Source organism: Babylonia areolata, chromosome 6 (genome assembly GCF_041734735.1).
Source record: "Babylonia areolata isolate BAREFJ2019XMU chromosome 6, ASM4173473v1, whole genome shotgun sequence".
NCBI classification, from domain to species: Eukaryota; Metazoa; Mollusca; class Gastropoda; order Neogastropoda; family Buccinidae; genus Babylonia; species Babylonia areolata.
Window position 1 is genome coordinate 29,494,536 of NC_134881.1, and position 19,793 is coordinate 29,514,328.

Below are 19,793 nucleotides of genomic sequence, written 5' to 3' on the forward strand. Positions count from 1 at the left end.
TCTCTGTGTCAGTAATTTTGAAACGGCCAAATTAATGTGTCCACCTCTCTTGCTTTGGGCACTGAGGAACTTGATCCTAAACTGATTTGTATTTTATATGAAATTGTTCGGAAGTCACTTCCATGAAAGCACATATAAAACTGATTTCACCCTGTCTCTAAGCCTGTAGTGGAGCTGAGTAGGCGAAACACAACTGTCGGGTAGGCAAAACGGGACAAAGAGTCAAACTCCCAAGAGGCCATTGAGGATGGCGGCATAATCAAAGTACTAGTAGGTGAAACAGAAACCGGTGAATCGGACCAGGTGAACTGCATCGCTGAGATCAAAGGGAAGACGGGCGCAACAGCCGAGTGGTTAAAGCGTTGGACTTTCTGAGAGTCCCGGGTTCGAATCTCGGTAACGGCGCCTGGTGGGTAAGGGGTGGAAATTTTTTTCCGATCTCCAAGGTCAACATATGTGCAGACCTGCTTGTGCCTGAACCCCCTTCGTGTGTATACGCACGCAGAAGATCAAATACGCACGTTAAAGATCCTGTAAGCCATGTCAGCCTTTGGTGGGTTATGGAAACAAGAATATTACATAGCATGCAGACCCCCGAAAGCGGAGTATGGCTGCATTCATGGAGGGGTAAAAACGGTCATTCACGTAAAAGCCCACTCGTGTACATACGAGTGAACGTGGGAGTTGCAACCCACGAAGGAAGAAGAAGAAGAAGAAGCAGAAGAAGAAGAAGATCAATGGGAAAACTCCCACTACCACAAAGAAGTTCCACAAGAGAGTGTATCAGAAAAACACACCTCACAGGAAAACTGTCTGCTGAAGGCCTCCCAGGCATGCCAAATAATGAATGCTGAATATTCTCCTGTGCAACAGCGAGGCATGGACCAACTCAACACACACGAAAGCTGAACACCTTCCATCTGTGTTGTCTCAGACAAATTCTGTGCGCGCGCGTGTGTGTAGATCTATCTATCTATCTATCTCTCTATCTATATATATATGGCAAGATGAGGTTTCATATACTATGACATGAGGTGGGCCATATACAAGCCTGATGTCAGTTCTCACCTGAAAATTTAATGGACTTACCTTTAATCATTATCATCATTATATATCCACCTATTACCATTATTTTATTTGTTTATTATCATTCTTATCATTAGCATCATCATAATCATTATAAAAAAAAAATTTATTTATCTATTTCATTTTTTTTCCCTTAAGGCCTGACCAGGCGTGTTGGGTTATGCTGCTACTCAGGCATCTGCTTAGCATATGTGGTGTACCGTATATGGACCAGTCTGAATGCAGTAATGCCTCCTTGTGATAACGAACTGAACTGAACTGAACAGTTCTCACCAGTTATATCTCATATCTGGAGGATGAAGAAGGGATTACTACCCAAAAAGACATCCTCTTCAGCAAGCTAAAAAGCAGGTCTTCATCTATCTGATGTCCATAACTCCTGCACAGAGACGTATTGAAAAGAGATATGATCTTGGCTGATAGAGATTTTACAGCCTTTTCATTATTATGTATACATTTGTTGCTGTCCTGATCAAATTCTCAGTGAAGCATTTTGGCTTGTTACTGCTCTAAGTTTGATAGATTTTTCTTTTTTTTTTACTTCATGTGTTCAAATTAAAGGCTTATTCAAACAAAGCGCTTCAGGAACAGGAGGGTCAAATGTCTACTTATACAACACCACCACACACGGCCACGCTATATGGTATATCCTTTATTTGAAATGATATTTTTTTGTCAGTGGCAGTGACACAAAGTGCAATGTAAAACTAAATGTCAATCAATCATACAAAATCGAAGAAATTTGTATGTCCAGGAAAATGTTGGTTTATCCTGAGAAGAACAATTAACAAATCTAGCAACAATCTTATTCATTCAGAGTTTTGAACACATACACACGTACACATGCGCGCACGCAAACGCGCGCGCACACACACACACACACATCAACTATCCTTTATTCTACAGGATGGATATGCATTTATCCCTTTTATTGTCAAGAGACAAGTTTTAATTAGTGTAAATAGACAAAAAATGCTTTTGATTCCTGGAAGATCTCATCACTCCTAATTTAGACTGCTCACAATGTATTGTCTGAATATTAAAATTCATTACATGACAAAAAATGGTATGGACAGTTAAAAAAAAATGGAATGCTCACAATGTATTGTCTGAAGTTTAATATTAATAACATGACAAAGCTTACAATGTATTTTCTGAATCCTAAAATTCATAATATGACATACTGGTATGGACGGTTAGAAGCAGATCACAACACTGCAGTACAGAAGCAAACTAAACAGAAGTACAGCATACTACAAACTTCACAAAAAGTTGAGGACCACTTCATAAAAGAAGGAATGTTTGGTTTTTTTTTTTATAAAATGTTAAAAACTTGGGAGATATTCAAATTATGCAGGCTACATTTAGTCTGCCACTGATCTCTCGCTGAAAAAATAACACCACCAAAAAATGGCTGTTTCAGGCACATGTCTGCCATGAACAGCTTCAGAAATGTGTTTGAAAAGTCAATGCTTGGGCCAAAAATTTACACTTATTCAGTGGTTTCAAAACGACACATGTGGGTTTTGCTGTATGCGCTGCTGTTTGCTGAAAATTGCAAAGACAGAAAGAGAGTGAGAGAGAGAGAGGGACACAGAGAGAAAGGTCCGATCTGAGGGGGAAAGAAAGGGAAACTTACAACAGAAACTGAAAACATGGTCTCATAATTTCACATTTTGGATGATTAACCTTGAACATATCAGATACACAATCAAATAATCGCAAAGTGGAATGGACGGCTAAAAATAGATCACAACACTGCAGGACGGAATATACACAAAGATGACTCATCCTCACATTTCAGTCTTAGATATATATATATATATCTACACATTTTGAATAAATATATACATACTCAGTACTCTGTTTCTTCATAATTCTTTTTCTTTCTCTAAATCTAAAAATAATATTACTGGTAAAAGAAATAACAGAATGACAAAAGCAACAAATCACAGAAGAGTGATAAGATACATGGTTTTCAATTCAAAGAATGAGGCAAGAGACGCCCCCATTCCCCAAACGTTCAAACAAGCACCGCCTACAACACCACAATGATCGGTGACAGACATCAACTCAATATTACAAATAACAAGTAATTTTTCAACCCTTTGCCAGTGACCTCTGGATACAACAGGGAAGTCTGGGACTTATAGTCAGTGTCATCCACCGCTTGGGTGTGTTTTAGTAGACTTGACTCACAGTTTTTGACAAATACTGCAGCGTCTCACACACTGATATTTATAATGTTGATGGAAGTGTCAAAGAGTCTCAAAGTTCTTTTGTGTGTGACTAGTGTGTGTGTGTGTGTGTATGTGTGTGTGTGTGTGTGTGTGTGAGGAGAGAGAGAGAGAGAGAGAGAGAGAGAGCTAAAAATCATTTATTTATGAATTCATTTGGTATCTCCTATAATCCTCTGATTTAGAAATCAGCTTAGATGAGTGGCATGAGGAGTAATACCACTAAGAAGGTAGAGAACAAGAGGTACCATCCAGCCCACAAAGTGCCATCCTTCATGAACACATGCCAACGCCAACAGAAAACCCACTAAAGTACAAGGCAAATTGAGCAACAAAGACAAGAGAGAAAGTGGAAAGGAATCACACGAGTGAAAAGTTTCACCTTTGGCTCTGTTGTTCCATTAACAAGAAAGGACAAGCTCCATCTTTGCAGCACTCCATGATTTGGGTGTATACAGTACAGGAACTATGAACGCGTAACCAAAGACTAACAGTTTTTAACTGGAATGCTACAGCACCACAAGATAACCACCCGCTCACCCCTAACCCCCTGAAAGAAAATCTTTGCAGACCACTGTGCAAAAACAAACAGCATGTCAACATGAATCAATAAATAACATATTTCCAGTACAACATCTAACACTATGTGATCATCACTTTCACCAAAACCCCACTGACCTTTAGAAAAAAAAAAAATAATAATAAAAATAAAATAAAAATCTCCACCTTTTGTGACAGAGACACAGTTTTGATATCACTGAAGACACACCCACACAGTGATCATCAGATGTTCCATGTATTTCTGAGAATGTTGGCAAAGTCCTGGTCATTCTCCAGCCCCACACTCAGACCTTCGTAGTATTCTTCAAACTCGATGAACGACACCTCCTCCTGTCTAGCTGAGGCACGAACCGCATCCAGAAATGCCTGCAGAGCGTTTTTAGTGGAGTCCGCATCTGAAAAGAAGTTATACAAAGAAGTATGTTCATGTGACAGCAAATTCCGTATGTTCCAACGGCAACTCAAAGGGGTATCTTGTGGTTTGAGGGCAACTCATGTTCTTTTTCTATTCTTTTTGTTATACTTTACTCATGTAATGTGTCTTGAGCATTACTGTATTTCAAGGAAAGGCGCCACTGCAATGAACTATTATTATCACTGCTGGTGTCTGGGTGAATAATATTATCAGTAAATGTGGACTATTTGTCAAGGCGAAAATGAGAGTCCACCAAAAACTAAGCTGCTTGTGAGTCATTGTCCTTGCGCACACAATTTGAATCTCCCAAAGACAGTGTCAAAGTAAAGAATGTGGGGCTGTATTATTGAAACGATTAAGTACTGACAGGTCAGAAAAGTCATGGATGCTTCTTTACACACACACACACACACACACACACACACACACACACTGATGACACTCCAAACACAATAACTTATACAATACACATGCACATGACAGTATCCTAAACAACAATGACCTTCCTCTAATTGTACTGTATTGCATTGCATTGCATTGCATTGTATTGTATTGTATTGTATTGTAATTTGTATTATATTACTCTGTGTCACAACAGGTTTTTCTGCATGAAATTCAGGCCAAACGAGAAGCTGGGAAATAATGGACATTGTCAGACTGGACGTGCATAAGACAGATCTTCCTAACCATCCCTGAATCACACACACACTCACACTCTATCAGACAAAGAGTAATGCAATGTGACAAAGAGTAACTGATACAAAACACAATACAATAAATAGATAATGACAAACACAATGTTGTTGTTTTTCACTTTCGTTAGTCATTCGGATGAGATGATAATCCAAGGTCCCATTTGTAGCATGCTGTTTGCGCACGTAAAAGAACCCAAGGTAACAAAACAGCTGTCCTTAGCAATTTTTTTTTCTGTAGAAAAATCCAGTATGACAGTGAATCAAGTACACTTGCAGGCAGAAAAGAAAACACACAGCCAGCACTGCACTGTAGCGACGTGCTCTCCATGGGGAGACCAGCCTGAATTTCACACAGAGAAATCTGTTGTGACAAAATAGTGATACATTTTGAATACAAGCACGACGGGCGCAATAGCCGAGTGGTTAAAGCGTTGGACTGTCAATCTGAGGGTCCCGGGTTCGAATCACAGTGACGGCGCCTGGTGGGTAAAGGGTGGAGATTTTTACGATCTCCCAGGTCAACATATGTGCAGACCTGCTAGTGCCTGAAACCCCTTCGTGTGTAAATGCATACAGAAGATCAAATGCGCACGTTAAAGATCCTGTAATCCATGTCAGCGTTCGGTGGGTTATGGAAGCAAGAACATACCCAGCATGCACACCCCCGAAAACGGAGTATGGCTGCCTACATGGCGGGGTAAAAACGGTCATACATGTAAAAGCCCACTCGTGTGCATACAAGTGAACGCAGAAGAAGAAGAAGAATACAAACACAAAAGTGTCCTAGCAATCTTGAGTCACCCACACTCACACTCTCCCCAAAAGGTTTTCCTATCACCCACTCTCACACCTTGTGTGCCTGATCACATACGCAGAACAATTTACCTGATCCTGGCTTGTAGGGACAGTTGGCGTTGAAGAACTTTTTGATGTCGCTCAGGATGATCTCTCCTTGCCTGTGTGTGTCCACTTTGGAAAATGCCTGAAATGATCAAGCACCTGGTTAAATTTTGTTGTTCATGTCTCTGATGGAACACCACAGAGGAAAAGGTGTGCATGAAGTTGGCAGCAAAATATTTGCAATTATTAACTCACTCTGGACGAATAGTTTTCTCCCTTGCTTTCCCTTGCAGACGACCCATTTGTTAGGGTTGGGGGAAAAAAAATCACAAAAAATACAAAACACAAAGTAATTGAATGAAACTCCCTGTTCTTGACCCACTGACCCCTCTCCTCACGTCGAGTGTACGCCCACCCCCCTCCCTCTCTTCACAGCCCTCAGAAGCTCAGTCACTGTCAGTACTTTCTTGCTGGTAGCTTTCTTCAGTGCAGATACTTTATTCAACGTCTTCATCATCTTCGTCGATGTCGAAACCTTCAGTCTCAAACGTTTATTTCAATCACTTCAGCAACAGTAAAAAGCCACTGTAGTGATTTAGTTTGCTAAAAAAATTGTTCACTTGCATTGCCTGCGACGCCATTTTTGATACGTATGCAGATCAGCTTGTCAGGTGGGGTACCAAGGTCAACAGCTGGCCAGCAAGTGTATAGTTATGGAACCTCGCAAAGAAACTTTCCATTCGACCCTTGACACGTTCACAATGCCTGGTGAAGCTGCGATTTTTATGCTACCCCATGAGGAAAACATGGAAAAATTTTTATTTGTTGAAACCGCTATAGCGTTCCATCGTCCAGAACGCTACCTTACGTCAGAAATGCTATAGCATTCCATCGTCCGGAGTAAGTTAAGTAAATGAAGAGAGAGTCAAGTCACTGAAGTGGTTGGGACACCAGACACGAATGTCAGTTCACCATCCTCCCCACAGAGTGCACAACACCAGAATGCCAGGGTTAAAGGTGAGAAGAAGACCAAGAAGATGTGGACCGTAGATGTGAAGGAGACCTTGACAGCACACAACTCGTCTCTCAAAGACCTTCAGCTCACCACGGACCATAAGCTCTTTCATCCCGCAACACCCTACACAGTACAAATGGATGGATGAGTATGACAGTCAGGTGTGTCCAAATTTGACCATTAAAACAGCAGTGGAGGCAATTGCTGTCCTGACTATCTAGGTCAGAATTTGATTACAGTGGAGAGTGCCTTGCTCAAGTTATATCCCCAGTCCCACAGCCAAGAGGGTTTAGGACAGTCGGTGCTGGGGATGGTCCCCAAAGGCCAAGCAGCCCCCAAGGCTGTAGCACTAAGTACTAGTGTAGTTCTGCCTCCTGGTGGGATTGTGAAAATTGATAGAATTTTCAATATATAAAAAAATGGAGATTTTGTGCAGTGAATACCTTGTCTGCATTCATTTTGGGATTCACACTTATAAGACGCACACATTCACAGAGACGTATGTATGATGTACACATACCATACATAACTCACTCACACTTGGCTTACTCTCACTTACACTCACTCTCACTTGCACTCACTCTCAGTCACATACTCACTCTCACTCACTGATGTATTTATCTATTATTTATTCACCTTTTTTTTTTTCTCAAGGCCTGACTAAGCGCGTTGGGTTACGCTGCTGGTCAGGCATCTGCTTGGCAGATGTGGTGTAGCGTATATGGATTTGTCCGAACGCAGTGACGCCTCCTTGAGCTACTGAAACTGAAACTGAAACTGCCTCCTGGTTTGAGAGTCATAGTCCTTCAAAAGGAATAAGCTTTAAATGAATTGTCACTGCAGTGGAGAAACCAAATTGGCAATGAACATACAGCTCTCACTTTGCTATTAACCAAACTGTAAGCTTACATCAGTCTCTGATACAACCCGGATAGCTGAAGAAAGTAAGAAGTAAACCACAGCACCAAACTGAAATGATTACTATTGTGAGTCTTGTCAGCAGGGGTACAGCTTGAGTTTTCTTCACTCTTTTAATAGGAAGAAAGGGTCAGAAATGATTATTACCTTCCAAGTGTTAATCAGAAACATATACAAAGCTAAAGAAATATTTGGATTTAAAAACAAACAAAAAAAACCGAAAGAAAAGAAAGCAACTTTACAGGCAGGTGAAGTCTATTTGCCACAAAACCAATCCATTCACTTTGCCCCCTTCTCTGAAGCTTGATATACAGCTCAATTCAAAGCATGTCATTTCAGAGTAAAGAGCTGCATATACCTATTTGACAGACATATAGACATACAAACACACATCTGTCTATATCAATGACTCTGTCATTATTTACAAATGACAGCTCTTCTTAAAGTATAAAAATGCAGCCTGTGTAATCCATCTAGCTGTTGGCTTCAAACGTATGTTAACTGTTCACACTGAAAATGGTATCGTTGTTTGTATTGTGTTTGCATTGTATTGTGTTATGTTGTCTTGTATTGTGTTGCACTGCATTTGGTTGCTTTGCACTGTATTGTATTACTTTTTGTCACAACAGGTTTCTCCGTGTGAAACTCAAGCTGCTCTCCCTGGGGAGTGCAGCACCACTCCTTTTTCTTTTATTTTATTTTCGGCTTTCAAGTGCACTTGTTTCACTATCAAAAGGAAATTTTTTTTCCTAAAATTACGTTTATCTGACATACTTACAGTGACCCCCTAGTGCAGACTCCGGCTGGGAGTCTGATTCCCATCCTGTGTAAACTACTATCCGCCTATGCGGAAAAAACAAAAGTAACTATGGCCAATAACCTCCCGAAAGTAGGTTACCTCCCCTCTGTATCCCTGACTAGCGCCCTCTTTTTCCGGCAGCCATCTTGACTCCTGATCCTGTGCTCTTCAAACGGCTAAGTTTTATTCATATTTTCTGTACAGAACTTTGCCAGGGACAACCTTTGCTGCCATGAGTTCTTTTACGTGTACTTACTACACATGGGACCTCTGTTTATCATGCCATCCGAGAGACAATAACCCAGACCTCCTCTCAAGGTCTAGTGGAGAGTGTACAAAAATCCTAGTCTGTATGGGGCTCGAACCTGTGAACACTTGCTTCCTAGTCAGATGCCTGACCACCAGGCCACCACCCCACGTTACCAGTACACAATCTTAACCAGAATAATACTGTTCATATGAATAGAAAAAAAACAACAACAAAGAAACTCCAAACAAGCTGAATTCAAAATTATTATCTTATTATCATTGATACTTATACAGTGCCCACCGTCAGTCACAGACCAAACTCTCAGCATTTAACAAACACACAATCACTTGCGCAACAAGCCGCCTACCAAGGTAGAACCGGACAGCTGCCTTTAGGCACTCAACATTCATTTCTTGAGCCCATCGGCCAGGTCTTCAATCATGCACACACATACACAAGTGTATTAGAGTGGATTATTCTGCAGAATTTTGCCAGGGACAATCCTTTTTGTTGCCGTGGGTTCTTTGTGTGTGCAAAGTGCATGCAACACACAGGACTTTGGTCTATTATCTCAACCAAATGTTTCAATTTCTCAAGGAGAAAATGTGTGTAGCATGCACTTAGCGCACACAAAGAACCCACGGCAACAAAAAGGATTGTCCCTGGCAAAATTCTGCAGAATAATCCACTCTAATACACTTGTGTATGTGTGTGCATGAGTGAAGACCTGGTCAAACTTGGGAGAAAGGGCGAAAAGCAGGATTCAAACCTGCACCCTCACAAAGTCTCTATATTGGCAGCTGAGCATCTTTACTGTTCTGCCACCTTCCTCCCTTTATCCGAAATACTAGCGTCCAGACCACCACTCGAGGTCTAGAGGAGGGGGAGAAAATACAGGTGAGTGCGTGATTCAATCTGGTGCAATCAGATTCCCTCACTTCCTATGCAGACGCATTATCACTCTGCACGTACCTTGCGAACCAACGCTTTGCGATACTCGTTCATCTGCCCCAGGACTGCTCTCATGAAGAAACAGTAGTCCAGCCGCCTCTCGCCCTCGGGATCCACTATCTCAAACACCTGCTCCAACACCTGCAACCCAGAAGAAGTATCAGTATCAGTAGCTCAAGGAGACATCACTGCGTTCGGTGCAATCCACATACGCTACACCACATCTGCCAAGCAGATGCCTGACCAGCAGCGCAACCCAACGTGCTTAGTCAGGCCTCAAGAAAAAAAAAAAATAAATAAATAAATAAAATAAAAATAATAATAATAATAAAATAAATAAATAAAATAACAAAAAATAAATAAATAAAAAGGAGGAGTTTGTATTATACTCCATGTTTGGTGTTTACATATACTTACCATGTCAAACTGATGCAAACTAGGCCTATGGTTTGCTCTGTTTGGCCAAATTTCGCGCGGCTAACAGTGAAAAGACGCCCCTCTTAGTCTGGCCCGCTCTTAGCCAATCAAAATACATAAAAATACTACTACTAATAATAATAATATTACAACAAAAAAAAAGAAAAAAACTTTTTTTACTTTGGCTGAGAGCGGGTGGGCCCGTCTTTTCACTGTTAGCCGCGCGAAATTTGGCCAAGCAGAGCAAACCAATAGGCCTAGTTTGCATCAGTTTGACATGGTACAGTATATGACACCAAAAAACTTTTTTTACTTCTTCGATGTAAGCTTACATATTTGTTTAAAACTGCACATCAATGTATCATTACATGCTCTGCTGTATCTGCATCCAAACCTATTCTTCGGACTCTGGCAACCAGTTCCTTCATTTCACAGCTTTCTTTTGTCTCTCTCTCTCTCTCTTTATACACACACACCCACATCCAACGTGAGCCCCATCCTCCAACTGACCATCACCACCAACATAAACCTTAATCATCGTTATCAAAATCTTCTTGTCAGGTTTATGTTGGGCTGTACACACACACACACACACGTACATGGACACAAACACCTACACACACACACAAGACCCAAATGACAAGCTTAAGGAAAACCAACTTAAAAAAAAAAAAAAATTTGTTTAAAATAACACTTTTTATCTCTCCAATGTTTCATCTCATTTTGTATCTCTAACTCTGATATATGTCCACACAGTCATTACAGTGTCACCAGTATCAGTATCAGTAGCTCAAGGAGGCGTCACTGCGTTCGGTCAAGATCCATACACGCTACACCACATCTGCCAAGCAGATGCCTGACCAGCAGCGTAACCCAACGCGCTTAGTCAGGCCTCGAGAAAAAAATATATAAAATGAATAAATAAATAAATAAAATAAAATAACAAAAAAATAAAATAAAATAAAATTTAAAAAATTAAAAAAATAATAGATAAATACATAAAAATACTACTACTACTAATAATAATAATATCTATAAGGCGCAAAATCTTGATGAAGTCAACTCTAAGCACGTGCACACACACACACACACACACACAAAAATGTACTGTGACAATACACCTGAGGGGAGTTGCTGGACCTGTGCGGCAAGTATGGATGCATGCGCATTTCATGTGTGTGTGTGCATGTGTGTGTATGTGAGTGAGGGAGGAGTAGGACAGAGGGAGAGACAGTGTGCATATGTGTTTGTGAGAGTGTAAGTGTCTGAGTGTGCACGGACGTACTGTTCATAGAGTGTGATTTATCACTGGTTTATTTCTTGTTTGCTGCCCACTCTGTTTTGAGGACAAACAAATAAACCTCTGTCACTGTCATAGTCACTGTCATAGTCACTATCATAGCCACTGTCACAGCTATTGTTGTTGTCATTTACCGTCAGCCGTTGTCACTGCCACTGTCATTATCATAGTCATTATCACAGTCACTGTCACAGTTGCTGTTATTCACAGTCACTGTCACAGTCATATTCACAGCCACTGTCATAATCAATTTCACTGTCATTGTCACACTATCACTGTCATTGTCAGAATATCATTGTCACTGTCAGTATCAGTATCAGTAGCTCAAGGAGGCGTAACTGCGTTCAGTCAAATCCATATATGCTACACCACATTTGCCAAGCAGATGCCTGACCCAACATACTTAGGCCTTGAGAAAAACAACAACCAAAAAAAAAAAAAAAAAAAAAATCAAGAAATAAATAAATAAATTTGTTTAAAAAATACAATAAAAATTAAAAAAACTCCCCCCCCCCCCCAAAAAAAAAAGAAAAAAAAGAAAAATAGAATAAAATAAATAAATTTAAAAAATAATAGATAAATACATAAAAATACTACTACTGAAAATAATAATATTTAAAATTCGCAAAACCTTGATTAAGTCAATGTGGAACCTCAGCAGCCCTCTCTCCACTGACGCTGTGATAGTCATTGTTGCTGTCACTGTCGTAGTTGTCGTCACTATCAATGTCACTCTCACTGTCATAGACACTGTGATAGTCACTGCTGTTGTCAATGTCACTGTCGTTGTCACGGTGACAGCCCACCTGAGGGGGCAGGTCGATGTGGAACCTCAGCAGCCCCCTCTCCAGGTCATGCTGCAGCAGCACCCCAGTGCCCTCCCTGTCTATCTGACGGTAGTGACGGCCCAGGCCCGTGATGGTCTTGATGCCTCGCTTCCGGATCTGCGCTTGGACCGCCTCTGCCATCGTCAACACACAGTGGCAGTGAATGATGATGTCAGCTATCGACAATGTAACAGATGTGATTAGAGTTCTTGTGTGTGTGTTGTTGGGTTGGTTTGTTTTATCTTCTTATAAAAAATTTAGATATATATATATAGAGAGAGGGAGAGAGAGAGAGAGAGATCAAGAGAGAGACAGGCAGACAGACATATAGACAGACATATAGATAGATAGATAGATAGATAGATAGATAGTTAGACAGACAGAAAGACAGACAGACATATAGATAGATAGACAGACAGACAGACAGAAAGACAGAAAGACAGACAGAAAGACAGACAGACTGGCAGATAGATAGATAGATAGATAGATAGACAGATCTGTTTGTAACATTAAACCATAATAATCAAGATATAAAGGTTATTCATATTCATAAATACCAGGAGCATTTTGGAAGGAACAAAAGGTTAACAAATACATGGACTGATATACATGATAAATGGATAAATAAACAGATACATAATTACATAAAGAAGAAGAAGAAAATAATTACAATAAAAAAAAGAGGCATATCATCTAACTTCCTTACCTTTTCATTTTCATTAATTCCAGGAACATTTTGGAAAGAAAAAAAGATTAACAAATATATAGATTGATATATATGATAGATCGATAAATAAGCAGATACACGATTACATACAGAAGAAGAAGAAGAAAATAACTCCCTTTCCTCTTAAAATTTTGTTTTTGTTTTTTGAAAGGATATTCAAATGAACAACCGTTCCAGTACTTATATACGCAAAAATATTTAATGACTTTTCATTTCATTTAGAAACAAAAGTCAAACTTTCAACATTTAATGTCGAGTGCACGTCTGGATTTTGCCTGTCGAGATCAAAGTAACATTCATAAGAGAATTTAGAAAAAAAACAAGTACAGACAACACTGATCTTCCTGCTGCTTCAAGCGGTTAAAGGAAAGCGAAAGATAGAACAGAAGAAAACAACAGCCAAGTGTACATTGGTGGAGTGATGGCCTAGAGGTAACGCGTCCGCCTAGGAAGCGAGAGAATCTGAGGGCGCTGGTTCGAATCACGGCACAGCCGCCGATATTTTCTCCCCCTCCACTAGACCTTGAGTGGTGGTCTGGACGCTAGTCATTTGGATGAGACGATAAACCGAGGTCCCGTGTGCAGCATGCACTTAGCACACGTAAAAGAACCCACGGCAACAAAAGGGTTGTTCCTGGCAAAATTCTGTAGAAAAATCCACTTCGACAGGAAAAACAAATAAAACTGCACGCAGGAAAAAATACAAAAAAATGGGTGGCGCTGTGGTGTAGCGACGCGCTCTCCCTAGGGAGAGCAGCCCGAATTTCACACAGAGAAATCTGTTGTGATAAAAAGGAATACAAAATACAAAACAAAATACAAAATACAAAAATCTCACCTTGCACCTGCAGAAGAAACTGTCTGTTTTCAAAGTCCACCTGGCTGGCACCTGCAGCTCTGGAAGAGTCCTCCACTTCCTCACAGCTTGAGGAGGAAAACAGAAATAAAACAATGCTAATCATCATCACATCTATTGCCCCCCCTTTTTTTTTAATACAATAATGCACAAGGCTCATCACATGAGTAAAATGTAACAAAGAGAAAGATATCACAGAAAAAAAAAGTCATAATCACAAATACAAAATTTCTTTGACAATTAACCCATGCTTACAACGTACAGTCACCTCAACCACATAGTGAACTAAACATTCATATATCATCCACAAATTGATAATACCAAGCACCCATGCACAAAAAGAAGACGAATGTGCACACACACACACACACACACACACACAAACACACATACACATGCATACTCATACTTACAAACACACTCATACTCACACACACATGCACACACAACACACACAATTTTTTTTTTTTTTTCAAACATCCAGACAAACCCATATAACCCCTCGTCTTGAGAAATAAAGTGGCTGCCCATATCTGGCTGCCCTGTTGATTGCTTGTCGTAACTGTCATACAGATGTCACTGGAGACAATTTACATTTCATCATGGAATGCCCCACCCCAAATTGACAGATCTTTAAAATGAGTTCATTCCAAAGAAACATCTGAAGTTGAAAATCAGCTTGTAATTTTTGCAATGTGTTAAAAGCAGGGAGGACAGTGTGTTCTAAAGTGGAGAAATTCATCAAACTGGGAAAGACTTCAAAATGATGTGATCATTGTTGATCTGTTTTGGGTTTCTTTTTATCACCAATTTCATTGTTATAATTGCTTTTGACGTTTTCATTTTGGTGTGTAATACAAATAATGTTACTTTTTATATCCTCCATGCCCCAACAAGGGTCTAAGGATTTAGCATTCTTGATAACCTTTTACAGGAAAAAAAGAGAGAAAAAAAAAAGAGCAGAGTGACACAGTTTCACCCCCACCAACCACTCCTCCTTATCCCTGTGTTTGTGACCATGCTCACACTTTTCAGTTCAGCGTTGTTGTTTTTTTTCTCCTTTGCTATAGGGTGGAGGGGGGGGGGGGTGGGGGGGGTGGGGGTAGCTTAACCCTTTCATCGCCAGTCGATTTAGAGTACAAAATTCCCTTGGGCTATAAACACAGAAAAGACAGTGGCTAAGAACAGCTGGGGATTCCCTCTGTGATATATAGAAATTATGGCCTATCCTACCACCAAACATTTAGAGCAGTAGGTTCCTGGATAACAGACCAATGAATGGTCACCTTTCAGTGACATGGGTCCTCTACCACGCCTGTGCATAAATGCGAGCTTGGCGGTGAAAGGGTTAACTTACCACAGCTCAGTCTTTTCCTCCTCGTCCACGTCTGTGACGCGGAGCGAGATGTACTTGGATCGTCCCAGTTCTGCGCTCAGTGCCTGCTGCCCCTGGGTGGGTATCTGCAGGTCCGCTCCCTGCACACCCCAACCACCATCATGCGGCACAGCCACACTGTGCTGTGTTGTGTGGTGTTGTGTGGTGTGGTGTGGTGGTGTGGTGTGTTGGGTTGTGTTGTGTTGTGTTGTGGTATGGTGTGGTTGTGTGATGTGGTGTTGTGTTGTGTTGTGTAGTTGTGTGTTGTGTTGTGTTGTGTTGTGTGGTGTGGTGTGGTTGTGTGATGTGATGTGATGTGGTGTTGTGTTGTGTGGTTGTGTGTTGTGTTGTGTTGTGTTGTGTGGTGTGGTTGTGTGATGTGGTGTTGTGTTGTGTTGTGTTGTGTGGTTGTGTGTTGTGTTGTGTGGTGCGGTGTGGTGTGGTGTGGTGTGGTGTGGTGTGGTGTGGTGTTTTGTTGTGTTGTGTTGTGTGGTGTGGTGTTGTGTTGTGATGTTGTGTTGTGTTGCATGGTGTTGTGAGGTGTGGTGTGGTGTGTGATGTGGTTGTGATGTGGTGTTGTGTTGTGTGGTGTTGTGTTTTGTGGTGTGGTGTGTCACAAGTGGTTGTGTGGTGTGGTTTGGTGTGGTGTGGTGTGATGTGGTGTGGTGTGATGTGGTGTGATGTGGTGTAGTGTGGTGTTGTGTGTGATGTGTGGTGTGATGATGTGGGGTGTGGTGAGGTGTATTGCACTGTGCTGTGTTGTGCAGTTCTCTGTTTTGTGTGGTGTGGTGTGGTGTGGTGTGTGGTGTGATGCTGTTTGGTGTGGTGTGGTGTGGTGTGGTGTGGTGTGGTGTGGCATGGCATGGCACTGTGGTGTGGTGTGGTGTGGTGTGGTGTGGTGTGGTGTGACATGGCATTGTGTTGTGTTGTGGTGTGGTGTGGTGTGATGTGGTGTAGTGTGGTGTGGTGTGGTGTGGTGTGGTATGGTGTGATGTAGTGTGGTGTGGTGTGGTGTGGTGTGGTGTGGTGTGGTGTGATGTAGTGTGATGTGGTGTGGTGTGGTGTGGTGTAATGTGGTGTGGCGTTGCATGGTGTTGAGTGGCATGGCATTGTGTTGTGCTGTGTTGCAGTGTGTTGTGTTGTGTCATGTTGTGTTGTCTTGAATTATATTGTATTGTACTGAACTGTATTGTACTGCTCTTCTGTCAAAACAGATTTCTCTGTGTGAAATATAGGCTGCTCTTCGAAGGGAGAGCACATCGCTTACAGTGCAGCACACCTCCCCCTTCCCCACCCCAACTTTTTTTTTGTTGCTTTTTTTGGCATTTCTTTTCTTCGCCTGCAAGTGTATTTGTTTTCCTATTAACCCCTAGGCTGCCTATATGACGAGATAACTCGTCAACGCAAGCATGTACGCTTCGCTGCCACAATGATGAGATAACTTGTCATCGAAATATTCTAACTTTTCCCTGGTTTGCATTAAGTTCGTTGACAAAAATACTGGTAGCTTTAACTTGGGGAATCTTTCTAGATTCTATTCATAGCTAGAAACCCCATCTACATCATGAGGCAGTCCTTTATTATTTTTTGGCTGGATTACTGCCACAGTGTTTGCCTGGCTCCTCTCCTCGCTCGCTCAACAAAATGTCAGACCTCGTGCTCAAGACATGCGATCTTGGTTGCATGAAATCAACCAAGATTGCTTTCTTTAGCTGATGCTCAGAAAGAATTGAAGTGTAAATTCGAAGGAGAAGACAGTGATGAACTTTTGTAGGACGATTTGATTGAAAATAAAGGGAGCAATCAAGAGACTGGCCAAGATATGATGCCGACTTTACAACTGTAGCAGACACAGAAAATGGCCAAATTTTTAGCAGGACACAGTGTGAGCAATTTTCTTGGCACTCAGCCAACACGATCTGATGAGAAATGGATGAAGTGGCCGTGTGTGAGAGGGGTGAAGAGGAGGGGGGTGGAGACTGAGGGGGTGTGGCCACACATCCATATTATCACTTGGAAAGTCACCATGCAATGTGTATCTGTCTCTTTTTCTTTTTTTTTATATTGTGGTTGTTCTAGTATAATTTGTGTGTGCAGGTATTATCCATCTGTCCAGAAAATATAATATTTTAGTGCAAATTACCTGACTAATGTTTGTAATGAACAAGTTGAAAATGTGACAAAAAAACAAAACACTGATGTCAAAATAACAGCGTGTCACTGAAAATATATAAAATGGGAAAACATCATGTGTTTTGTACTCTTTATTCATTTACCTTTCAGAAAATATACACTTTTATGGGTCTTTCTCCAGTAACAAAGAGCACATAATTTTTTGAAAATATATACCCGTTATTTTCTGAAAAAAAAACCCTGGCAAATACATTTCACTTAAATCTTATTTTCCTTGCAGCGAAAGAGTTAAAGTGGATTTTCCACAGAATTTTGCCATGCATGCTACAAATGGGACCTCTGCTTATGGTCTCATGAAAATGACGAATGGATGATTTGGAGGAAGTACCTCACTAGTTTGGCACTTATCAGAAGAAGGTGAAGTCTTGATGGATCTGTCATTTATCAGACTTTAAAAAAATATTTTTTAATCAGTGTTAATTTCATATCAAACTGTTATTTCTGTCCAGTCTTGATACTTATCAGATCATAGACAAATTCCACTGTTCTCTCAATGTTCATGCACCAAACTGTTATTTTGTAGTTTTCTTAGTTTGACTTTGCGGTTGTTGCATCTGTTGTGTCTTTATCAAATGCATTTATTTCTAATTGTTGTGTAATGTAATGTTGTTTCCTTTATTTCCTTGTCCCTCTTTATTCATTACAACTCCTTATACCATGAACAGTACATGCTGTTATTTATATGGAAAAAAAATGTATCAGATAATGTCAATAAATATGAAAAATCACATCTATGTTTTCTCTGTTTTTCTTATTATTTTCTTTATTCACATGATTTGATTTACTTGTATACCTACTAGAAAAAAATTCTTATGAGCGAATGGGGTGCAGCATGTATGGGTCAATCCGCACACTTTAACACCTCCTTGAAACTGAAACTGACATAAACTTAATCAGATTTAAAATCAGTTAATTCCTTCATTGAAAGATTTTGGTAAGTTGAGATCACTGATGGATCACAAGGGGATTATTTCTACTGCAAGTCACACAAGAGAACAACTGCTTGCTGAAAATACTCACAGAATAAATGTCCGACAGACTGTATGGCAAGCCAGCTTTTGGACCAGTGGGGTGACAGAAAATCCCTCTCTGGATAAAAGGGATGGCTTTCGCACTGAGAGAAAAGACCAACATCCTTCATTCTTTACATGAACGAATTATAGGTACCTGTTTTACAAATGTACAGACAGAAAATACCCACAGTGACTCACACTCTCACGCACATGCATGTGCATACACATACACGAACGCAAATGCACACACACACACAAAAACACACATGAACACACACACACACATCTATGCACAAAGCAAATACAGTTACCAGAAGAAAAACATCCTGAAGACCATACTGCACTGAATCAGAATCATTTTCATAATCAAGATAACAGTACAATACACTCTAGTTCATAACAAAAGACATGCATCAAAACAACTTCGTTTTCAAAGAAAAAGAAGGATATTACAGCTGATATTTTTTCTTCCATTTGATTTTTTTAGCGTGTGTGTTTTTTTTTTCCCCTTCATCCGCCACAATATCTATCAACACACAAACACAACAAAATCTATGGTTCTTCACCTGCCACAATATTTATCAACACACAAACATCAACACAGTCTTTGGTTCTTCATCTGCCACAATATCTATCAACACACAAACATCAACAAAGTCTATGGTTCTTCATCCACCACTATATCTATCAACACACAAAAATCAACAGTCTATGGTTCTTCATCCGCCACAATCTTTATCAACACAGAAACATCAACAAAGTCTATGGTTCTTCATCTGTCACAATCTTTATCAACACACAAACATCAACAAAGTCTATGGTTCTTCATCCGTCACAATCTTTATCAACACACAAACATCAACAAAGTCTATGGTTCTTCATCCACCACAATCTTTATCTACACACAAACATCAACAAAGTCTATGGTTCTTCATCCTCCACAGTTTTTATCTACACACAAAAATCAACAAAGTCTATGGTTCTTCATCCACCACTATATCTATCAACACACAAACATCAACAAAGTCTATGGTTCTTCATCCGCCACAATCTTTATCTACACACAAACATCAACAAAGTCTATGGTTCTTCATCCGCCACAGTTTTTATCTACACACAAACATCAACAAAGTCTATGGTTCTTCATCCTCCACAGTTATTATCAACACACAAACATCAACAAAGTCTATGGTTCTTCATCCACCACTATATCTATCTACATACACCAACATGAACAAAGTCTATGGTTCTTCATCCACCACAATATCTATCAACACACAAACATCAACAGTCTATGGTTCTTCATCTGCCACTATAT

The 19,793-nt window shown here is 40.3% G+C and overlaps 1 protein-coding gene across 1 annotated transcript in view; it reads right to left on the reverse strand.

The window, feature by feature from the left end:
* Positions 1–4,039: 4,039 nt before the first annotated feature.
* LOC143283358 (calcyphosin-2-like) overlaps positions 4,040–19,793 on the reverse strand; it is a 32,279-nt gene continuing 16,525 nt past the window's right edge. The window contains exons 13-19 of the mRNA XM_076589564.1: positions 18,483–18,576; positions 15,252–15,370; positions 13,877–13,962; positions 12,291–12,445; positions 9,789–9,908; positions 5,880–5,976; positions 4,040–4,279 (exon numbers count right to left, since the gene is read on the reverse strand). Coding sequence (XP_076445679.1) covers positions 4,107–4,279; positions 5,880–5,976; positions 9,789–9,908; positions 12,291–12,445; positions 13,877–13,962; positions 15,252–15,370; positions 18,483–18,576 — 844 coding nt within the window. The 3' untranslated portion in view covers positions 4,040–4,106. The remainder of the gene's footprint in view (positions 4,280–5,879; positions 5,977–9,788; positions 9,909–12,290; positions 12,446–13,876; positions 13,963–15,251; positions 15,371–18,482; positions 18,577–19,793) is intronic.